We start from the raw sequence: 25,380 nt of genomic DNA on the forward strand, positions 1-25,380 counted from the left end.
ATTTACGCATACTTAAAGTGTCATTTGTGTATATTAAACAACCAGCACATCAGAAAACTTACACGGATTCGGTGTCATTACTTTTTTTTATTATTCCTGGAAGACCAAAAGTCTTTTTTTTCTTCTGTTTTATGCCTGAAAAGAAACAAGGAAAAATAATAATAATGTAAAAGCTGAAGTGTGAGCACTATATTGGTTTTTTTTTTTCATTCATTAAACTGGTGAAACTAGACTTATTCATAAACAAAATGCAAACTAATACTCATTAGCTAGAAATTAAATGTTGTTTTGGTTTATTTAATCTCATCTCTGCACAACTCCAAATTGCTGGAAAAACATAAATTATTAAAATATTGCAGATTAAACCCTTGCCAGTCATGGAACACCTACATTTCATAACCCAAGAGGCCCAATCCCAGGATGCTGAATGCTGATTTGCTGAACATGATTTGAATGATTCATGTGCAGCCAAGTCACATGATTTGACGGTGTGAAACCCTTTTTTATTCCAGTACAAATGTGGCCACTTTTTTGATTTAAATCAGATTTTTGGTTTTAATCTGAATCATTTTAATAAAATGCTTTTAGAAGAAAATCTATCAGAAAATGTTTTTCTCTTTTAGATACATTATAATCCAAAGGTTATACAGCATGGACTGTGGATTAGTAATGTAACATTAACATTTTTGGTAAATTAATTTCAGTAATTCAAGTTAAATGAACCTGTGTCTGCAGAGGTAACGTGGACTTTTTCACATAAAAAAACAAAGTTAAAAAAAAAACTTAATCCCATTGTTTTTCTGCAGATGTACAAACACAAGTAATTTAAGTTGTTCTCCAAACAGTGATTAACAACAGTGTTAAACTGTTGTAGCACCTCCAGCAGGTAGCTGGAGATAATTAACCTTGCAATGATTTCATCATTACCAATGTATATAACAAAATCACTTCTCATCTGTTAATTTAATCAGAAAATGTAGAATTGTATAATGTATAAAATGTATAATGTATCTTCTTCTGGCTACAAATATAAAATATTACAACAACCAGAAAGAATGATTTTTTACGTTAACAAATCATTAAAACTGACTTTTACTGAATAGTGATTTAAATCAAATCCCTGCCTTGTTTAGGGATGAAACAATCTGTGGAAATTGTAGTTTGTTTCAATTTTGGCTGTTTGTGTGTAGCCAAATAATGAAAGTGAACTAATGGAAGGGAAATTATGGCTAAAATAACCAAATTTTCCTTTTGTGGGTTTCACACAGCATCATTTTGGTTAACTTTTAACTAAATGCATTCAGCTGATGCTTGGCACTTGATTGGTAGACCTCATTTGAGTTTTCAGTATTCCTAAAACAAACTTGTCCATCCTAAAATGAGGAAGTTCAATAAAAAAAAAAAAAAAATCACCTTTTCTGTGAAAATAAATAAAACAAATTAATATTCACCTTCCACTGCTATGGCCGTATTGCATTCTTCAAATTCAATGGAACCTTAAAAGAAAAAGAAGATGATGAGGGAGGACATAGACGTGCTTCTAAAATTATTACAATGAAACAAATACAAAAACTGGCAGAAAATACATGGCATAACATTTCTATTAATCTATCCACTGGTTGCAAAGATCAGGCAATTCGGTGTGTGTCAGCCATGTACATTTTGGCTTTTTCTTCCCCCCCCCCCCCCCCCCCATTTGACAATTTTTATCGTTTTTCTTTTTTCCTTGAGAAAAGGAATCAGAAGTATGTTGTGGGTACAGAAATTGAGAGAGGTGGGGGTAAATACGGTGTTAACAATTTCAATACAATTGCAATACAGAGACAGTTAATGCCACTCAAAGATATTGCATGTAACATAGGTTTCATGTAGCCCAGGCAGCGTTGCCACGGGGACCCCCGGTAGTTGTGTCCGAGTATCAGATTAGGTGGTTGTAATAGTCTTGGGGTAGTCTTTTCATTGTCCCCGCGCCACCAGGACATGTTTCCTGGGTGTTAGAGGGTCATGGCTTCGTAGTCAAAGTTAGGTGTAATCTGCCGAGTCAGGGAAGTTGTTGAGGGGGCCTCCATTGATTTCCACTCCCTGGCTATCAACGTGAGGGCGAAAATAAGGATGTGGAAAATAAGGATGGCATCTACCCTTTTAAATTGGTCTAAGGTTAGGAACAGTAGCCCTAATTCCGGTTGAAGTGTAATTGGTGTTTTCAGTGTGTCTGAGTGCATTGTGCACATCCACCACACATGGTACATAGTTTATCTTTCAGTGTGGCACCTCCAGCAGGTAGCTGAGGTGTGGAGATATATTTTTGGTAGTCTATCGGGCAACATGTACCATCTATATTTGCATTTCTTCCAAATGAGACACAGGCCGTTTTACCCTTGTGTGCTGTGTATGCCTTGTGCCATTGCTTAGTGGTGCAAGTGCAGTTTAGGTCCGCGTGACATGTTATTACGTGTCTGAAGGGTTGTTGGTCCCTGTGTTGAGTATGTTGTAACTGAGGGAGATTTTTTTTTTTTTGAGGTTTTTGTGGATCGGAAGGCCTTCTCTATCTGTGTCATGGGCGGTGTAGAGGCAGCTTGGTTCCCCAGGGTGGACTTTAGTTGTAGGTATGAGAAAAGTGCTCTATGGGGTAGGTTGAATTGGGCCTGGAGGTCCGGGACTGGCAGTTTGCCGTTAGAGTAGAGGTGGTGGATATTAGTGCAACCCTTGAGTAGCCACGCCCTGTAATCAAATGAGGTGCTGATTATGTGAATGCTGTATATCGGAGTGGCTAGTGACCAAGGCTCAGCTGAGCATAGGGGAGCTCTGGTGGCGTCCCATGTTCGTAGTAGTAGGTCTGTGGTAGGTAGTCGTTCCAGAGTACCTGCGCTGCCGGTGAGTGGTCTTGTGATGGACTTTGTACAGTTGAATAGCATTCGAATACATGTATATGGTACATCATACAGTTGACATCAATTTCAAAATCCCATTGTTTTACTTCCCATGGTATATCGTACAGCTAACAAATTTAAAAAACACAGTAGTGTACTTCTCTCTCTACTCCCACAGTGTATTTCCTGGTAACCAAAATCAGGTGTCAGAAAGCAGTGCCCTGTTTTTAACGCAAGCTGCTTGTAGGGGGTCCCCCAACACACAGGGGAGGTGTTTTTTCTCCCGACTTCAGTCAAGCATTTTGGGTGAAGTCTCCCGTCACCCTAGTGTGTCGGGTTACAGTTTGTGTTAAGAGGGGGGTTGGCCCCTGTAACAAGTGTAAACAAGAGCCAACATACACCTGAGCTGGCACTCAGTGGTCAATTTCGCAGCAAACTGGATTTCTCCGGTATTCTCCCTTTCTGTTATTATTAACAATATGTAATGTTTTTTCTGTTTTTGTTTTTTTTAAGTTTAACAGATAACCATTAGAACATTTCGTACCAGGGAGGGGGGGTTTAGTGACATCAAGGGTGCCCCTCAGCTAACTGTGTCAGGAAGCCATCCTGAATAGCGTTGGTTTAGTGTGTGCAAGGTTTGGAGCCAAGAGTGACCAGCTTGGTATCTGTCAGAATGTGACATATTGGCGTGCATCATTAAAGGAATATTAGTTCTACGAGTATGTTAGAATTGCAGTGTGCAGAATCGCACATATGCAGAATTGCAGTGTACAATATTGTCATGCTGATGTATAAAGTGATGTTTGAGGTGTTGTACTTGCTGTAAGCAGGAATAATATGTGCCGTAAAGTTCATTGGTGTCAGTCACTGAGGTTGCCGAGCCTTCCACCATTCAGGGTGGATTTTCTTGGGTTAGGGTGGCTGTTCGGTTGGCCCTTGGATTTCTATGCCCCAGTTCTGCAGTATGCGGGCACCTTCTTTAGGAGTCTGTATGTTGATAAGCAGTTTGATGGGGTATTCCCACATGCAGCTGACATGGTGGGCTTGCAGTTGTTCCATTAGGCCTTTGAAGGATCTTCTCTGTTTCAGCGTGGAGGCAGAGATGTCCGCGAACACAGCTATTCCTTTATACTGTTCCGGCAGGGTATTCTGGGCCCAGCACACTTTCCTTAGCGTGGTGGTAGTGCATGCGGAGAAGGACATTCCTGGGGGTGTCTGGTGGCAAACTTAGGTCTTGCAGTCCTGTGGATACGGTCCAGGAGGAGTATATCTTGGGATAAGTCCTGTGCCAGTGCTTGGACTAGGCCTGTGACATAGGTCTGAAGACTGTCTTGGGTGGCTGACTCCGGTATGCCCCGTATGTAGAGGTTGTTCTCCCGAGAGCAGTCCTCAACGTGTGCAAGTTTGGTATCTTGGATTTCCATCTGTTCCATGATGCCCTCCACTTTGCTTGCGAGGTCGTTGTGCGCGGTGGCAATTTCTGCCATTTTGTCCTCAATGTTGGAGGTCCTGGTGCCAATTTTCTTCAGCTCCTCGCAAAGATCACCCACAGTGGTGTCGAGGTGTGCCAAGAGCTTCGTCAACATCTCGCATAGCATTCTTTGCATAACCCCCTGAGGCTTTGGTATGTATCTGGAGACGTGGGGCCTTGTTCTGTGTCTTCCTCGCCACCATCGTGGCTCAATTCTTGGTAAGTCAGATTTTTCGACTGCCCGGCTCTGGAGGCAAAAAAATTAGCTTTTGCAGCCATTCCGTGGCTCTCTTGCCCTTTGGCTGTGACATAGTGGGCTGTTAGTTGATTAATTTGGGCAAAAATTGCTCAGTTGAGGTCGAAGGGAATCGGGGCAGTTGAGGCATGCAACTGCTCAGGTCGGAGTGTAGGACACGCCCCACATTTTGGCTTTTTAATGAACAAGCAGCAGAATGGCCTTCATTACGTTGTTAAACAGTTAATAATTATAGTACATTGTAAAATAATCTGCTCTGTAACAGATGTACATTGCTGATGTTTTCTCAGTGGGTAGCTGACTGATTGCAGCAGTGAAAGTCACCGTGATGTACATATTATGAGGATATGATTATCACAAACTTGTACTCTTAATTTCCTTAGAACCTGTGCATCTCTCCCGTAGCAATAATCAATCACATTTCCAATACCAGAGTTTGTTATCCTTCTTCCTAATGTTTTAATAAGCATTGATATTTATAACTGCTTTTATAAATAACAAAATGTTGAAAACTAATTATAGCTCTAAGGGAAGAACTAATTCTAATATCCAAATGCATAACGAAGTCTAATAATGATCCATGAATTAAACTGAGCTGTATGCCATCTGCTGATCGCTCCCAACTCTGTTGCAGGAAGGTAAACGATTACATCTTTTAGAAAGACAATCTATAGTTAGAGAAACACAAGTGCTCACATCAAATCTACTTCAACGCTTAGTGTCGTTAATTTAAAATTCCATAATAAAATCATCAATAATAGATGCATGCATAACTGTAAGCTCATCCTCAGGACTGTAAGCTTGTGTGGGGATGGGGTCCTCATCTGCCTATTGTTCCAGTATCATTTTGTAAAGGTCTCATTTATTGTTAAATTTCCCCCTTTCATAATATTGTAAAGCGCTGCAGAATTAGTTGGCGCTGTATAAATACCAATAATAATAATAATTTAAAAAGTACAAAAAGGATAGGCATTTAAATAGCTCCCAGTTCAGTGAAGGTATCAAGACAACTCATATTCCTGGCTTGCCCTCCAGTGGAGGTATAGCAGTAGTGCGTGTTAGATACATTCGGAAGGCTAGCACACAAAGTGAATCTCTATACCAATCAACTGTAAGCTCGTTTGAGCAGGGTCCTCTTCAACCTATTGTTCCTGTAAATTTTCTTGTAATTGTCCTATTTATTGTTACATCCCCCCTCTCATAATATTGTTAAGCTCTACGGAATTAGTTGGTATATAAATGACAATAATAAAAATACGGGAATAGACAATACCTGTTGTGATACTGGTTAGGTCCGTGTATAGTAGTAACATTTAATGTATTTGTACATTTCCATATCAGCAGATTAAAAATCCCATGGACTAACACAGGACATTTGTAACTGTATAGACTATATTTCAGAAATCCTGATTGCAGTATTTACTCATTGCACTTTTTTTTTGATACTCATACAGAGGACTGGCACACCAATCAAAAACTGTAACACATCAAACATGTTCATTTCCATTGATATACTAAATCTAATAAGAAAATTTATCCATTTACTTTTAAGTGACGCAACTTTGAACAAAAGCTGTTATTTCAACACAGATCTATTTCCTTTAAGAAATTAAATTTAATTTGTCCTCCTGCCCGCCCCCCAACCCCATTTTTTTTTTTTTAAATGAAATAATAGTCCTGTGTTGGTACGCAGAGCCATTCACAATTACCGTGCCATATAAAAAAAAAAAATGAAAAGACAATATGCAGCAACAAAAAAAAAAACAACAACAAAAAACAAACAAACCGAAACGCCCGTAATTAACATTTATCTGTAACATTTGATACTTTATTTAAAACAAATCACTTTCTGATTCTATGCTATTGTCAGTTATGAGTTCACGACATTCCCCTTGCCCCAGTATAAACTGTCCGATAGCAGACCTTCGTGTGCAGGTTCTGTATTCCAGATGCATATTCTCTGTGAAAACAGTTTTTTTTTTTTTTTATAAGGATTAAACAGAGAGGGTTTGTGGTTCCTTTCACATCCCATGCGTGCGCTTCCCATGCCACAGTGAGTGGCGAAGCCTTGCGTGCCTGGCACGGTGCCAGTTGACAGCCCAGCTGGATATCAGTGCACATCGTGACCCCCCTCCTGCAGCGTGTCACTTTGGAATTGTTTCCGCAGTAGAAAGTTTATTCAACCTCTCTCTCGCAATTCAGTGGACCGGCCATAGCCGTGCTATTTAATCATAGTCGGACAGGTTATTTTTCTGACAGCACTAAAGCCAGAGAGCAATTTCTAATGAACAGCTTGATACAAGTGGAATTTCAAATGTTTTAGCCTCAATTAATTCTGCTGTCAAAACAAATGACTGCTCTTAGTGCTGCGATGTTAAAGCCGGGTCAGCAAAGGTCAATTCTGTGAGTATACAAACAAGCTGTTTTTCATCATTTCATGAGCAATCCAGACTGGGTTAGACCCTACAGTCTGAATGCATCGTCAAAACAGATAAACAATATATGAATAGTTATGGTCCCTTTCACTATGATGGTCACTATATGAATAACAATATCAAAGCAAAGCTACTTTACAGGTTAGTTTAACCAAGCCAGAAATATTGAATGAGAAGGAAGGAAATGCCAATTTAAGGCCAAATAGGCCAATCTGAAAAGTTATTTTTGTTGTTATAGTATAAAAGCCACAACTACCAAAATCAAATCTGTGCCATAAAGAACATGGACTGTGAACGTCTATGACTTTCAGGCAGTCTGTTTAAATCCCTGACTTTATATTTCAACCAAGTCAAATGGTTTTAAAGGACTCATCTGAACAGCCACGCATGTTGAGGTGCCACAACTGCCATTATAAAAGTTCATGTATGCATATATTTACATTGATTTGTAACATGGTGTAGATTTTTAGAAGCTACGACCCAATGGTCATTAAGAATATTGCATAGAGACCTTTTGTTATCACATTCCATAACTATACCCCTTGTAGAAGGTTGGAAAAATTAGTAACTTTATTGCAGATTCATTGCAGCAATATGCCAATTCACACACTGAAAAAGGCCACAAGAGAAATCCAATCCAGGTGTTTGGTGTGTGCATATGTTAAATGAATACCATACACTCACACACAAAACTTAATGGAGTAACCAGTAAGCTTGAAACAACTGCTGGTCAACATCGGTCATCATCTAAGGCAGAAGTTCCATTCACTCTACCTGATAAATGGAACTGCTGCTAAGTGCTGAACTACATGCCTCATACAGCGTTGATTGGGCAGGAGTTAAGAGGATATATGTTTGGCTACCGCTGAAAATAATGGGAGCATTAGGGCTGGCTGACCCGCTTTCTGGTTTTGGTTTGGGAGGCCACTGCAGATATGACAAACCCTGGGTATTTGCGGCCAATTCATAAAAACCTAAAAAGTGAGCTTTTTATAGTGTTCTATTACTGCCGGGCAGCCCACTTCATGTGAAAATAAACAACATAGAAGTCAAATCTGTGTGCTGGAAATCAGAGCACCTGGCAATGAAAATGGAGGTAGGCCTGTGTCAAAAGCCCTGCAGGAAAAAAAGGAAACTATCCCAAAATAAACTGAAATCTAAAAAAGAATCAAGGATAGATAATCCTACACAATAAAACTCACTAAGTGCCAGATCGCTTATCAACATGTAAGTGCTAAAGAACAAAATGCTTCATTCACCCTGATGTGAGTAAATAACTTAAAAGGAAATTCAGGAGTGCCTGAAATAAGCCGGCACAAGCTGAAATGTTTACAAAAGGCAATCTGACACTTGCGTGTTTGATCTGGTTTCAGGGGCATGGGGAGGCTTAGCTGAGGTGCTCCTGCTAAAAACAGCTGCAAAATCAATGTATACCACACGAAAGCAAGCTTGTTTACCAAGATCTGCAGACTTCTGGGAACAAGAGATATAAATTAATGATGCCACTGTGACACACTAGGATGTGGATGCTTCCAAATATAAAATTGGAATGGTTAACGGAATATTTAAACAAGCAAACAGAAGATTTGGAAATTGAATACATACCAGGTCTCTCTTTCCCTGTTCCCTTAGAGTCTGCAAACTTCTCTAATAAACTTTCCACGGTGATATTTGCCATATTGTTTATAAAATCCTCATGAACCTGAAAAATAGCACACAAAAGTAATCACACAGCTACTACAAAGTATGTTAATGACACAACCATGTGTTGTGATGAGTGATGAGTGATCCAGACATTAGGATTCATATTAACGGAGGTCAATATTTCCCGATTAACAGGCATCCAGTTAGAACAGTACACTTGCCTAGTAACAGCAATGGAATAAAGAAATGATTTATGGCTTATTTAGCAGGGTTCAGCATTTGGATTGTCGATACCTGACCACAGGGGCTAGTTCACATCTGTTTTTACATCACAGGTATCTCATATAGGTCTACTTATCACTTGGTGTCTTAAATCCACACTCACAGTGTAAGTCTCAGAGAACCTTTAGATAATAAGATTGTATTAGCCAGTATGGGTGCACACTTGGTTTTAGAATACCAGGATGTATCTCATACAAAGTATTGTTAGGGACAAAGGGATATCTGATCTTTAAAGCGGCACCGTCATGCCAAACTTACCTTTCCTTAATAGATTCCTCTTCTCTCCCTCTGTCAGGATCTGTTCTATATTTCTTCCTATCTGCTCTAGTTTTTTTTTTAAACATAAGACAAAGTAGGGACTACTTTGTCTTATGGAAGTTTCCTACGCTTGACCAGCTTTGACCAGCGGAGGAACAAAGTGTGCTCCGTTTCCTGTGGTCAAAGCAATTTTCCTACAATTCTTACCTTTCCTCCGTGATCTTAGGACATTCGGCAATACTGGTAGGAAGCATCACGTCACTTAGACAGAACGCTGGCGAAACTGCCGTATTTCGTCCTAACAGAATGAGAACAGTTTGTTTATTCATGTTAGGATGCAATTCGGGACTTTGTTCTGATCGGAATTTCATTCTAATGAAATTCCGATCAGATTAGTGCCGCGGCTGCATCTCGCTTAGTAGATAGCTCCCTTATACCGTGGGAATTAGGAAGCTATCTACCAAAAGGCTGAGACCTAAATTGTTTTTTCACCCAAATTTACCAATACTAAGTAAAGATTAATTTGTATTATTAAATTCTGCCCCTTATCGCTATATCGCGAGTAGGGCATGTCTATTAAACAGTGAGCAGCCTGTGGCTGAACTGGGGACCTATTGCCTAAATGACAATGGAGGGGGGGAGGGGGGGGGGGGGGGAGACCTATCGTCCTCCCCCCACCCCTGAGCGGCGCGTGGGGGCCCGAAATTACAATAAATATTGTTAGGCTCAGAGCGCTCCGATTGGTTGGTTTAAGCCAACCAATCAGTGCTCTGACAGGTAAATAAAGAGACTGACAGGTACTGTCACGGCACTCTGATTGGTTGGCTTGAAATCCAACCAGAGTGCTCTGTGTCATTTTAGACAGCGTGGGAAAGTTCTTTGGAATTTTCCCATGCTGTGTAATTTGAATCATAGCAACACTCTGATTGGTTGCTTTCAATCATAAGTCAATTATGAGTTAAATTACACAGCATAGGAAAATTCCAAAGAACTTTCCCAGGCTGTGTAAAATGACACAGAGCACTCTGGTTGGATTTCAAGCCAACCAATCAGAGTAGTGTGAAAGGTAAATGTAGAGACTTACTTGTCAGTCTAGGTCCCCAACCCCCCCAATTTGTTATTTAGGGCCACCACCCGCCACTCAGGGGAGGGGGCCGGGGGAGAAGACAATAGATCCCCACCCCCCTCCTATTGTGCCGCAGAGGGGTGGGTGCCAGGGGGGGGGGGTGGGGAGGGGGTTGCTTACCCCAGTTATTTAGAGGCCCCACTTTCCACCAGGGGTGGGGGCCGGGAGGGAAGACACTAGGTCCACCCCCCCCCCCCATTTCATTTAGGGCCCCCACCCACCGCTCATGGGTGATGTGTGGGGGCCAAGGGGGACCCTATGTTCCCCGTTTACTTTTATAGTCCCCACTCGCTAGTTAATAGATGCCCCACCATGAAGGCATTTGTTGGGGGGGGGTAGGGCTTTTTTGTTTTTTACAACAGTGAGCAGCCTTTAGTAGACAAGGCACTACTTGCGGCATAGGGGCGTTTGGGGGGAGGCTAGGGGGACAATTAGATGTAGAGGAGTCGAGAGGGAGGGGGTTAAAAAAACAACAACGTGATTCGGCCATGACAGTGCTGCTTTAAAGGGGCAGGTTAATTTTAAGTTCCAAAGTCTGCTTTAACAATGACAATATCATCAAAAAGAAACATTTTATTGCTTAGAGATTTTCTGTGTGCATCTCACAACCTCCTGAGAGTCATCCAGAGGCAAATTTATGATTTTATTACATTAGAGATTTGCAACTCCTGAATTATGAGGCAGCTGGCCAATCTAAGCACAACGCCAAAAACTGAACAGAAGAAAAATAAACAGAATAAAAATGACTTCTAACTCACCTGCCCTATCTGTATGTGGACTTCGCTTACAGAATGAGAGAAGGATTCTATAATTTCCTTTACACGAATAAGATGGGCTTCTTCAATATCTTGAAATTTCTGTGTGTAAAGAAAAAAATCATTGAGTTATCAATCCTTACATGTTTCCCCATTTTTAAAAAATATTCTTTTATATGCTCCATGTTGTGCAATGTAACAAAGGTATTAAAAGAAAGCCATCTGCACACAAATAAGAACACGATAATAAAAAATAAATATAAACATGTGCCAAAACCGGCTCAGTCACAAGGGCAAATAATTTTTTAAAACACTTAGATAAGGCAACAGCCAAACAAGGATTAAGATACCAAAAGATGTTGCCAGTTTAGATTTTCCCCTTCACTCTGAGAGAAAGGAGGGAAAGGGGGCCCCTGTCCAACCCATGGGCCCCTATGGTGGCAGCTTATGGTTCATCGGGCTATTGGCTATGTATATAATGAGTGTGGCACAGATAGCAAGATAGGAAAAGTGAGAACTCCTTTTTAGGAAACTGATAAAACATCTGATAAACTAAAAGCATGAAAGCAACATATTATACAACTCGACTTTCCATTTATCCAGGAGTCTGTATTTGATCTCACCAACATATAATTATAATTTACAGAGTCTTACAACTAGTTAGTAAATGTTTTACAGGACTTTGACATACAATGAAAAAAAGCTCTGTAGCTTCCCACACATCTCTTTGTTTAACATATTGAGCACATTCCAAGAAAAAAATATTAAAATCGCTTTCCCCCCTCCCCCATTATTTTAACGGTCGGGCTGCAAGAACAATATTTATAGTTATATATAGTTTTATGTTAGTGCTATTGTAACTCGTACCTTTAAATGCGTCGCACATGTCAATATAAAAGTAGCCAGCACAAGGACATAGATAGTCAAACTCTTTAAAGCCGCACTGTCACTAACGGGGGACTTTGCAGAATTGGCAAAAACCTGACAGTGACATCGATGCTGGTGGTCCAGGTGGCCGGGGGGCAGGTAAAGGTGAAATTTGCTTGCCTGAACCTGTCCTTTATGTGCTCAGCTGGGGCAGAGGGTTTGACATTAAGTGTCCACTCTATCAATTTAAATGATAGATGAAAACACAGAACAGTTTTTTTCCCTATCTAACTAGTACAATGTAGTCAGAAGTTAATTTGCTACATGCATTTCTCAGAATCCACCATTTTTATGGCTTCTTCCATGTAGGACATCAAAGGGAAACAATATAGCCTGTAAAAGCCTGACAACTTTGGAATATTACTTTAACCCTTATGGAGATATTATACACACACACGTAGGGGAATCCTTGCACTCAGGACACCCGCTATCACTGCCTCCTTGCACACAGTGGCATAAAACCAAACATGAAAAAAAATGCTATGAGATGAGAACCATTTTGTTCCAGAAAGCAGAAGACAAAGCTGTATTTCTGCAAGTGCCCATAAAATAATATCAGGAGCGCCAGCGTAGCCCTCTATGATGACAACCGATTGACATGTGTCATATCGTATTTAGTTAAATGTGAAAGATCAACGTATTTGCTAACTCAAGGTTAAACTAAACCGGTCTTTGAGACAAAACAATGTATACATATTCTCTAGATCTTTATTTTACTTTTTCTAATTAAAATTATTTTTTATGCTGGTTTTCAGTTTTTTTTTAAATTCATTGTCTATATAAAATGTATTAAAAATAGGGGTCAATTCTAGCCCAGGGTGTGTCTTTTACTATAGCCGTTCGAAAATCATTCTAGACTTAAAGAGCTTGCGTTACGGTTTCTATAATGCATATTTATGAATATTTTAATTAGCTACATAGGACAACTTAAACTTATTTGAAAGGTAACAAAAGAAATTATATATAGGCCAACTTAAATTCTCCTAATTTTCATGATGATGATTATTTATTTTACTTTTGCGTGTGCAAAATTGCACACCCCATAAAATTGCACACCCCTTAGCTTCTCAAAAGATACAGGCATGAACTGCTAACAATTTCACGTTGAAAACCAACATGTATAAAAGACTATTTTTTTTACGTGCAACCAAATACAAAATATAAATAATTTGTATTTGCCATCAGACATCTAATGCCTATTCAGATACTTCATGTAAAAATGTGCTGTGGACACTAGAGGGAGCACAACACGAATTAATGCAGGATTAAACATATCTGCGGAAACATAATTCTGACTAAAATGTGCTGTGGTCCTATGGGCCACAGTTCCACAACATCCTGTCCACATAGTTTAAAGGAACACTATAGTCACCTAAATAAAGCAGTTTTAGTGTATAGATCATTTCCCTGCAATTTCACTGCTCAATTCACTGGCATTTAGGAGTTAAATCACTTTGTTTCTGTTTATGCAGCCCTAGCCACACCTCCCCTGGCTATGATTGACAGAGCCTGCATGAAAAAAAAACAAAAACTGTTTTCACTTTCAAACAGATGTAATTTACCTTAAATAATTGTATCTCAATCTCTAAATTGAACTTTAATCACATACAGGAGGCTCTTGCAGGGTCTAGCAAGCTATTAACATACAATAGAAACAGGTTATACCCTTAACCTCTAACTGCAGTCTCTATTACTACAGTAATGTGAATGAACCTATCTTTCCTGGATAGTCAAACAATAATATGACACAAGTGACAAAAAAGAGTAAATTTTAGATCTTATATATTGAATGCGACAGACTAAATAATAAAGTCCAATTTTGGTCTGTGCAAATTTCCTTTATCCCAGGTATTTTCTTGGATAGTAGCACTCCACAGTAGAGTTGAATATATGAAAAAAGTCACTTGTCAGTGCGGGTGATGGCTGCGCAGTGTCCCACAGCTCCTTGTGAAACACATGATCACTTTCTTGGCTCAGGAGCTGACAATTCACAGCTCTGGGAGGTATGTCCATGTGAACAGGGCAATAGATTAGAAAACACTAACATAGCAGGGGATAAGAAAATCTTAATTAAACAGAACTTGCAATAAAGAAAGCCTAAATAGGGCTCTCTTTACAGGAAGTGTTTATGGGAGGCTGTGCAAGTCACATTCAGGGAGGTGTGACTAGGGTTCATAAACAAAGGGATTTAACTCCTAAATGGCAGATAATTGAGCAGTGAGGCTGCAGGGACATGTTCTATACACCAAAACTGCTTCATTAAGCTAAAGTTGTTCAGGTGACTATAGTGTCCCTTTAATGCTTAGTGTGTATTCTACAGAAAGGTACATTTAAAACAATCTGATTTTTCAAAAATAATTTAAGCTTAGAAATTTGGATTCGTTCAATAAGTACAAGGATTACAAGGAGTACAAGATAAAACAAGAGTTACAGTAAGACATTTAAAAATGGAATAATCTTATTTCACAGTGTTCTACAGTAGGTGGACTGGACATAAATTCAAATTAGGCGAGACAGGTTTGACTTGGAGCAAGGGTCAGTAACCTATGGCACACGAGGTGCCTTTGTACGGCACTAGAGCCAAACAGGCTCGGTCTATCAGGAGTCATTAGTGCAAAGTGAGTGGTGATTGCAAGTGGCCAATCCTCAACTTACACATTGCAGCATTTAGAGCAAGCATGTCAAACATGCAACCCACAATGAGCATCTTTGCAGCCCTGCGAGCACATGCTTAGTGTTAGTGTTAAAGCAGAGTAGGCACCTGCTTTCGCCAAAATTTACCCGGCTGGGACTCAGAGGTTACTGTAGGAGCTCAGTCTTCCTGCTACTCACTACTGCTTCCTCACGCACACTGCCTGTAGTGATGCCGGGTGCCGGAATTTGACGTCATATTCCGGCACCACGAAACTGCGCATGAGGGAGCAGGAAGGAGATCTCCAGATAGAAGATCCCCACTGGACCCCAGGGAGAGGCCCCACACCAGCTCCCAAATGTAGGGGAGCAATAAATAAAATGATGTGTGTCTGTCGCGAGTGCGAGCGCCGCGCGCCTGTCGCGAGTGCGAGCGCCGCGCGCCTGTCGCGAGTGCGAGCGCCGCGCGCCTGTCGCGAGTGCGCACCCCGCGCGCCTGTCGCGAGTGCGCGCCTGTCGCGAGTGCGCGCCTGTCGCGAGTGCGCGCCTGTCGCGAGTGCGCGCGCGCCTGTCGCGAGTGCGTGTGTGCGCGCGTCTGTCGCGAGTGCGTGTGTGCGCGCGTCTGTCGCGAGTGCGTGTGTGCGCGCGTCTGTCGAGCGGGTCAGCGAGCGAGCGGGTCAGCAAGTGAGCGGGTCAGAGAGCGAGCGAGCGGGTCAGCGAGCGAGCGGGTCAGCGAGCGAGCGAGCGGGTCAGCGAGCGGGTCAGCGAGCGAGCGAGTCTGTCAGCGAGCGAGCGAGTCTGTCAGCGAGCGAGCGAGTCTGTCAGCGAGCGAGTGAGTGTGTGTGTGTTGCAATGGCCACTGCTGGACAGTGGAGTACCTGGAGGTCACATTCCGACATGACGTCGACGTGCTCCACTTTCACAGGGTTCCAAGAAGTAGCGGGAGGATCAGGGTGTGGACGGCATCATTTGGGGCCGGGGCCGGGCTCTGGAGTCGCATACTGGCAGAAGCAATGTGAGTGCAGTCTGCTTGTTGGCTAGAGTGGGGTTCTTTTTTTTTTTTCAAAATAAACCTACTTTTCTATTAAATGTAAGTTTTTTTTGTTGTTTTTTTTTACTGCCAACATAAGCGAGCGAGTCTGTCAGCGAGCGAGCGAGTCTGTCAGCGAGCGAGCGAGTCTGTCAGCGAGCGAGCGAGTCTGTCAGCGAGCGAGCGAGTGTGTGTTGCAATGGCCGCTGCTGGACAGTGGAGTACCTGGAGGTCACATTCCGACATGACGTCGACGTGCTCCACTTTCACAGGGTTCCAAGAAGTAGCGGGAGGATCAGGGTGTGGACGGTGTCATTTGGGGCCGTCATTTCTGCCATTTGCTCTGGAGTCGCATACTGGCAGAAGCAATGTGAGTGCAGTCTGCTTGCTGGCTAGAGGGGGGTTCTTTTTTTTTTTCAAAATAAACCTACTTTTCTATGAAATGTAAGTTTTTTTTTTTGTTGTTTTTTTTTTTACTGCCAACATAAACTTGAACCTTGTTTATTTGGCCCGCGCTAGACTTTGAGTTTGACATGCTTGATTTAGAGGAAGTGATCTCAGATCCCTATATCCCAGCAGAGTAGACTGTAGCAGCTATTGCAGCTTCTGCCCTTGACCTGTAGCTGGCCAGCCCAGTCCCCATCTGAAACACAGAGCTGCAGAATAAGCCTCCTACTTATACAAATAATACAAACAGTCCACACACGCAGTCCTGACAGCCACAACATTACAGACTTTCCACACACACACACACACACCCCAAACACAATGTGGCATATCATCCACACACAATTCTACAAGCAGCCTTTATAGGTATCATACACAATACCCCATACTACTCATGAACCTATTGTGTAGGGATCAACAGATATTGATTTTTTTTAGAGCCGATACCGATAATCTGTGAACTTTTAGGCCGATAGCCGATAACGTACCGATATTCTGAACATTTACCGTTTTTAAAAAAAGAAAGAAAAAAAATAAAAATGTCTACACAAACCTACAATTAACTGAACAAGTTTATTATTATTATTATTGTGCAAATCTTTTTTTTATTAACGTAAATGCACAAAATATACATGCCAGTCAAAAAAATTTATGTTTGCAAGAATATGTATTTGTGCAGTGGATACAGTGAGTATTTGATTAGTGAATGCAGTAGGGATCGACCGATTATCGGCCGATATTAGGGAATATCGGTATCGGCCTATAGAGATACCGATATTGCCATACCAGGACCGCCTGGCCCATGACAAGATCGGCTGTCCTGGAGGGCCCGCAGCAAACACTTACCTTCCCAGCAGCTCCCTTCATCTCCCCTGTGTAAATCTTGCAAGTCCCGCGGCCGTCAGAGCATTGCCACGGGTTACCATGGCAACGCTCCGCGTGGCACACATGCCACCAGATTTAGACAGGGGAGCGGAAGGGAAGGTAAGTAAGCTTGCTGCGGGCCTCCACTGCACAGTCCATGCCGCCAGACCACAGTCCTGGCCAAGTAAGAAACAGGGAGGGGGGACTAAAACATAATTTAAAAAAAATTAAACTTTTATTATTTCTAAAGTTAAAAAAATAAAAATGCCTCCCCCCTATTTTACACACCTAACATACCTACACAAACACACACACACACACTCACTGCATTCACTATACACACACTACACAAACACTCACTGCATTCACTATACACACACTACACAAACACTCACTGCATTCACTATACACACACTACACAAACACTCACTGCATTCACTATACACACACTACACAAACACTCACTGCATTCACTATACACACACTACACAAACACTCACTGCATTCACTATACACACACTACACAAACACACACCATTTACTATACACACACTACACAAACACTCACTGCATCCACTATACACACACTACACAAACACTCACTGCATCCACTATACACACACTACACAAACACTCACTGCATCCACTATACACACACTACACAAACACTCACTGCATTCACTATACACACACTACACAAACACTCACTGCATTCACTATACACACACTACACAAACACTCACTGCATTCACTATACACACACTACACAAACACCCACTGCATTCACTATACACACACTACACAAACACTCACTGCATCCACTATACACACACTACACAAACACTCACTGCATTCACGATATACACTACACACTCACTGCATTCACTGTATACACTACACACTCACTGCATTCACTGTATACACTACACACTCACTGCATTCACTGTATACACTACACACTCACTGCATTCACTGTATACACTACACACTCACTGCATTCACTGTATACACTACACACTCACTGTATACACTACACACTCACTGCATTCACTGTATACACTACACACTCACTGCATTCACTGTATACACTACACACTCACTGCATTCACTATACACACACACTACACAAACACTACTCAAATACACACTGCATCCACTACACACACACAGCTCCCCTGTCTAAACATACTGCATCCACTACATGTGGCATGTATATTTTGTGCATTTACCTTTAGAAATAATAATTTCTTTCAAAATGGTAAATGTACAGAATGTCGGTAGGTTATGGGCCTGAAAGTTCACAGATTATTGGTATTGGCTCTAAAAAAAAAAATCAATATTGGTCGATCCCTAGAATGCAGTGTGTGCTTGTGTGTGTGTGCTTGTGTAGTGTAAGCAGTGTGTGTGCGTGTAAATATGTGGGGTAGGAATCTGGGGTAGATATGCGAGCAGGGGCACTGGGGTAGACAGGCGAGCAGGGGCACTGGGGGTAGACAGGCGAGCAGGGGCACTGGGGGTAGACAGGCGAGCAGGGGCACTGGGGGTAGACAGGCGAGCAGGGGCACTGGGGGTAGACAGGCGAGCAGGGGCACTGGGGGTAGACAGGCGAGCAGGGGCACTGGGGGTAGACAAGCGAGCAGGGGCACTGGGGGTAGACAAGCGAGCAGGGGCACTGGGGGTAGACAAGCGAGCAGGGGCACTGGGGGTAGACAGGCAAGCAGGGGCACTGGGGGTAGACAGGCAAGCAGGGGCACTGGGGGTAGACAGGCAAGCAGGGGCACTGGGGGTAGACAGGCAAGCAGGGGCACTGGGGGTAGACAGGCAAGCAGGGGCACTGGGGGTAGACAGGCAAGCAGGGGCACTGGGGGTAGACAGGCAAGCAGGGGCACTGGGGGTAGACAGGCAAGCAGGGGCACTGGGGGTAGACAGGCAAGCAGGGGCACTGGGGGTAGACAGGCAAGCAGGGGCACTGGGGGTAGACAGGCAAGCAGGGGCACTGGGGGTAGACAGGCAAGCAGGGGCACTGGGGGTAGACCGGGGTACTGGGGTAGATGGGGAAGTAGGGTCACTGGGGTAGATGGGGTAGTAGGGGCACTGGGGTAGATGGGGTAGTAGGGGCACTGGGGTATATGGGTTAGTAGGGGCACTGGGGTAGATGGAGTTGTAAGGGCTCTGGGGTAGATGGGGTTGTAAGGGCACTGGTGTAGATGGGGTTGTAAGGGCACTGGTGTAGATGGGGTAGTAGGGGCACTGGTGTAGATGGGGTAGTAGGGGCACTGGGGTATATGGGGTAGTAGGGGCACTGGGGTATATGGGGTAGTAGGGGCACTGGGGTATATGGGGTAGTAGGGGCACTGGGGTATATGGGTTAGTAGGGGCACTGGGGTAGATGGGGTTGTAAGAGCATTGGGGTAGATAGAGGGGGGGTATGGACTCCAAGCTTACTCAACACTCACAAGTTCGGGCCACATTTAACCCCCGTCGCATGCTAAGCTCCGCCCCTATTGCCCTGTCTGCATTATCGGCAACATCGGTATCTTTATAGGCAGACACCGATATTTATGAAAATTCTGAATTTCGGCTGATAATATCGGCCAGACCGATCATCGGTCGATCCCTAGTATTTTGTACAATAGAACAGCCCACATATGCACAAATGCAACGCTACAAAGCAACTGCTTTGCCCATAAATAACACAAGCAAAATACGGCAACATACACACCTCAATTAAAAATAATTAGCATCGGCACGCCAAGGAACTTCAAAATCTCATATTGGCACATTCCTACTAAAAGGTTGCCTACCCCTGACAGAGGAACAAGAGCTGATGAGAGCCTTGCTTCTAAACTGAGTAACACACCAACATGTTATTAGTTTAATAACAAGCTTGTGAAGAATTTCAAAATGCATTTAAAGCATGCCAATTAATGTGAATGAGCAGCCCGTTTTAATTTCAGATTTTTCTTTTTTCTTTTTTTTTTAAAGAGTGAATCAAATATGTTTACAAGATCAAATTAATCAGTGATCAACAGAGGAGCAGTCAAAAAACACACAAAAAAACCTTGCATATGTATATTTCAATCTAAATGATAAACGGGTAGTGAAACACACACACATTGAATCATGAAGAGGCAAACACAGAAAGGGTAATACTGTAATGAGCACGAGATAGATCTTTGTTCACTATACTAGTAGTTTTTGTATTTTGATAAAACAAATCAGCAATTCTGAAGAGAAAACAGGAAAATATTTGCAGGAAATATTGATAAGTAAAAGCAGTAAACGAGTATCAGGAAGCAGAAAAAAAAGCATTCTGCTTGCTTCTGTGAAATCATGGTTACAATGTCTGGAGGCCTTTGGAGCAACAGAATCCTATTTAAAAGAAACATACAAGGCAATGGCATGTTTCCGAATACTACAAACTATATACTGAATGGCAGGGAATCCACGATTTGGTGACAGGCGGAGGATAGAAGGGGCAGAGAAATCTGCACAGTCTGTTTCTAATAGAGAAATTGAAGATTGGGGACCTAAGGCTGTTACAGAAGTCCCACAACACTAAGCCAGGCTGGGGACACAGACGGACAATCTATACTCACCGATCTAGCATTTCAACTATGATGGAAAAGGGTGCTGGTTTCTTCCTATACAACTTGGCAGAACCAAAGTCCATTTTGTAACTAATTGTGGAGATTAGTGGATAAGAGGGGAGAGTAGAAATTATCAGAGAATGCATTTGGAAGCACTATGGTAGTCAACGTAATCATTATTGAAAAATTCAGGCTAAACAAACGGATGTAGAAGAAAAAATAATCTCCATTTGAGCTGTAGTCAATCCTTGGCTATTTGGGTCTTCATTTTTGCAATTAACTTATTCTGGTATAGCTCAGAATTAGGCGAATAACACTGCAGGAGTGTTGCTGTATTGGATTCACATTCTAGGGGACTCTCTGATCAGATTATAACTGTGTAACAGACATCCCACGTACCTTTTTTTTTTTGTAAATCTGTTTATTAAGGCATAGTAAATAGCACAGAGTTGGCTCGCAGGCCAGATAAACGAGTAATGTTTTCAAGACATAAGCAAGACATGTATACAAAGTTTTAGTATCTAGTAAGTTGCAATATAGACAGGAGCAATATGATTAACCAATATCAGATCAGGAGATCCGAGCTTCATCTTGTGGGTCAGTAACAGTTCCCCAACTGTCAGGTTCAGATATGTAAATGAGTAGTACCTCAGAACATTCCCGAGATATTTGCGTGGGAGCACCACTGACTATTCTAGGTGTGATGTTGCTTTAGGTTGGGCAGAAACAGTTGGCATGATCTATCCCATGAAAGCAGAGTTAGGAAAATTGGGTTAACCGTCAGCAACGTAGAGGTTAGAATTCTGGGTCTGTGAAGACGATATAGAGTACTTCCTCATCACTTCCAATACATAACCCCTCTACCTAGTGTATCCCCAGATAAAGCCAATATTCAGGATCTAAGACTCTGCGTTGGTGGGAGATTATCCCTCAAGACAGTGTTCCACAGCGGAGCTTGAGACATATCCACCGGCTAGTACACCCAGCAAACCACTAAACCATTTAAAGAGGGGTCAATTGATCGCCCATGTCAAAGGTTACGAATTCTCAATGCATAAGTTTGTATGGGCGCCACCCCGGGGCATTGAGGGGGTGAGCTAGAGCGGTGGTTGTCCAGATTTGATAAGTGTCCAGCGTAACCTAGGTCTCCAGGGTCTCCGAGGGCATCCCCGGAGATCATGGCTTACCGTCCGCCATCAAGTCTGACCACAGGAAATTCGTCAGTCGGTAGTCAGGTCAGTCATGTACCGTGAGATGTCAACTATCCGTCCTGTGTATGGTCTAGCCAGTCCCGGGCCCAGATCCCCCGTGGCCCAGAGATCAGAGAGAAGAGGGTAGGAAAAGAGGTTAGAGAGGGGGGGGCATTGGAAACTGCGCTGCGCGCCCCTGATTGTCCCCGTTCTGTCCGGAGCTGGCAATATAGAAGAACCATGGCGCCCACATTTCAGTGTGTCTGGCTACCCGGCCCATGATGGTAGCATGGGCTTCTTCTGCCCCCTGAATATCTTCCACTCTTTTGATCCACTCACTTCTAGTCGGTACTATGTCCGTTTTCCAGTGTGCCGGAATGTTAGCTTTTGCGGCGTTAAGCAGGTGTCGCAGTATCGATTTCTTGTACACTGGTATGGGTAGAGCGGAGATGTGTAATAAAGCCAGTTCTGCATCCCACGTTGGTATATCTCTTAGGATGAGCCGAACCGCCTCTCTAATCATATCCCAGTAGGGAGTGATAAGCCTGCACTCCCACCAGATATGTATCACTGTACCGAGCTCCTCCTGACATCTCCAGCACGTTGGAGGAGTAGAAGGGAAGATGCGGTGGAGCAACACCGGTGTCCTATACCATAGGGATATCAGCTTATAATTTAGCTCCTGATAATAAGAGCTCATGGAGCTCTTATATTGCCAAAGTAGCGCGGATTCCCATTGTTGGGCGGTGAGATCCTTCCCTAGTTGTCCTTCCCACTGCCGTTTAAATGCCATCCGTGTGGGGGTGCCTCCGGTGAGCAGGTGCAAATATAGAGACGAGATTGCGTGGTCTAGGGTGGTACCTTGATCACAAAGCTGCTCAAACCACGTAAGTTCCCTGTGGAGTCGTGCATTGTGTGGTATGGAGGCTAGAAAATGTTTCAGTTGTAGGTGGCGTAAGTGTGAAAGAAAGGTAGGAGGTCTATCCCCTAGGAGCGATGAGAGATCTCGCAATCGTCCGCCACTAAGAACCGTGTATATGGGTACAAATGTACGTTCACTCTCGATAGGCCATGCCTCAGTCGGGAGCCCCCCTCCAACTTCTTCATTGTGAGTAATCGGTAACAGTGGGCTAGGCGTCGGCGACACATGTTCTTGTTCCCTCAGGGTTTGCCAGCCAAGCAGGGTCTGCGAGACTAACCCCTCGCTAGGCGTCAGGGTGGGCCGTCTTCTGGAGGATCCCCAGACCCTCGCCTCCAGCGTCGGGCCTATGAGACCTCTATCGAGGGCCACCCATTGTTTAGGTGTCGACGTTGAGTGCCAGTCCAGAACGCGCTGCAGGATAGCGGCTTGATAATACCTTTTGAAATCAGGGAGCGCTAGGCCGCCTTGTGCCCTTGGCCGGCACAAGAGGTCATGGCGAAGCCGAGGGCGGCCCCCGTGCCAAATATATTTGAGCACTCCTGATTTTAGGGCAGCAAAGAAGCTCACCGGAATGGCCAGGGGTATAGTCTGTAGGAGGTAGAGAACCCTCGGAAGGATGTTCATCTTAAGCACTGCTACTCTGCCGTGCCACGTAACATGTGGATAGGACCAGTTGGAAAGATCCGTTAGGATATTTTTAAGGAGAGGCGAAAAATTGCAGTCGTAAACTTCTTCCGGGTTGGTGGTCACCCATACCCCCAAGTATTTCATTTTACTAGATAGCCAATTGAACGCAAACTGCGGTTCCAGAGACCGGTATTCCTCCGGGGGGAGCGTGATGTTTAGCGCCTCACATTTGGAGATATTAAGTTTAAATCCGGACAATTGTCCGAATCTGTCAAGTTCCGAAAGGAGGCAAGGTAGTGTAATTCTGGGATTGCGGACAAAAAAGAGAAGGTCATCAGCATAGGCCGCTACTTTGTGGTGAGTGCCATGCCATTCATAACCCTGGATGTCCGGATTCCGTCTGATCGCTCGGAGAAGTAGTTCCAGGTGGAGTGCGAACAACAGGGGTGAGAGCGGGCATCCCTGTCTGGTACCGTTTCGGATAGCGAAGTCGGCGGTCGTGGCCCCATTGACCCGTACCGTTGCTCGAGGATCAGTGTATAAGGCAGAAATCCACGCGAGGAACCTCTCTCCACACCCCTGCCATTGTAGCATTTCCAGCAAGTACGACCAGTTGACCCGGTCAAATGCCTTCTCCGCATCCGTGGAAAGAAGCATCAGCCGGGTCCCCTGTCTCCGAGCATGGTGTTGAACTGCAAATAGTCTTAGGGTGCTATCCCTGGCTTCCCTACCCGGGATGAATCCCGTCTGATCAGCATGAACCAGTCCGGGTAGAAGGTGTTTGAGGCGATTCGCCAACACCTTTGTAAATAGTTTGGAATCCACATTGATCAGAGATATCGGGCGGTAACTGCCGCAATGTAGCGGGTCCTTCCCGGGCTTCAGGAGTACAGTGATGGTAGCAGCAACTGACTCCCGGCCCAAAGGACCCCTTTCTCCGATCGCGTTAATGGCGTTGGTGAGCCGAGGCATAAGCAACCCCGAAAACTTTTTATAATATCCCACAGAGAAGCCATCCGGGCCTGGGGCCTTCCCAGTCTTGGATGATTTCAAGGCCATGGCTATTTCATCCACACTAATTGGGGTATTTAGGAGCCCTGCGGAGTCTCGGTCCAACTTATCCACGTCCATGTCTGACAAATAGGTGCGGATTTTCTCGCGGTGTCTCATAGCTTCGCTCTCCCCGATCGGTGCTTGTAGATTATAAAGTTTCTCATAGTAGAGTCGGAATTCTTCTGCTATCAGCTCCGGGAAGGGAGACACTTCCCCTGAGGTCAGTTTTAGCTGGCGAATTTGTCTGTGAGGCATGGGGCCTTTTAGTAGCCGGGCAAGGTATTTACCGCCTTTATTGGCGTGGGCATAATAGAAGCCCTTGGTTCGCTGCACCGCCCTGAGGTGTCGTTTCAGGAGGAGTGCTTTAAGTCGTCTCCTATGCTCCATCAGTTCTCCATAAACAGCGTTTAACTGAGAACGTTTATGGCTGCGCTCAAGTGTTGAGATAGTGTGATGTAGTTCGGTCATTTCTGCCATGAACGTTTTTCGTTTTTGCGAGGCGAGGCGAATAAATATGCCGCGGATCACGCTTTTATGCGCTTCCCACAAAGAAATCGGGGATATGTCCGGGGTATCATTTTCCCGAAAGTATTGCTCTAACTCCCGGTGCAGCTGATCTTGGACATCCCGATCCAGTAGTAAGGCTTCATTAAGTCTCCAGGTCCATCCAGTCGGCTTGTATAGAGGGGAGGCCAGTTCCATCTCAACTGATCCGTGGTCCGACCAGGTGGCCGGAAGAATGTTGGCTCCCAACAGGCGAGAGAGTCCTTCTTGGGCGACAAAAAGGTAATCTATCCGCGAAGATCGGTTGTGAAGTGCTGAAAAATAGGTGTAATCTTTCACCGTAGGATTCAGCACCCGCCAGCTGTCCACCAATCTCAGAGAGTCCAGCGATTGTCGGATGGACCTGATGTGACGTTGTGGGATACAGCTATGACCTGTGGAAGAGTCCAGCGTAGGATCCAGTGGGGTATTAAAGTCGCCACCAACAATCAGGGTCCC

At 43.7% G+C, this 25,380-nt stretch overlaps 1 protein-coding gene across 3 annotated transcripts in view; it reads right to left on the reverse strand.

Annotated features, from left to right (window-relative positions):
- FCHO2 (FCH and mu domain containing endocytic adaptor 2) overlaps positions 1-25,380 on the reverse strand; it is a 112,241-nt gene that overhangs the window by 29,355 nt on the left and 57,506 nt on the right. For all 3 annotated transcript variants that reach the window (XM_063453750.1, XM_063453751.1, XM_063453749.1), the window contains exons 7-10: positions 11,101-11,199; positions 8,638-8,734; positions 1,452-1,496; positions 63-135 (exon numbers count right to left, since the gene is read on the reverse strand). In XM_063453750.1, the coding sequence (XP_063309820.1) occupies positions 63-135; positions 1,452-1,496; positions 8,638-8,734; positions 11,101-11,199 (314 nt within the window). The remainder of the gene's footprint in view (positions 1-62; positions 136-1,451; positions 1,497-8,637; positions 8,735-11,100; positions 11,200-25,380) is intronic.

Source organism: Pelobates fuscus, chromosome 5, assembly GCF_036172605.1.
Source record: "Pelobates fuscus isolate aPelFus1 chromosome 5, aPelFus1.pri, whole genome shotgun sequence".
Taxonomy (NCBI): domain Eukaryota; kingdom Metazoa; phylum Chordata; class Amphibia; order Anura; family Pelobatidae; genus Pelobates; species Pelobates fuscus.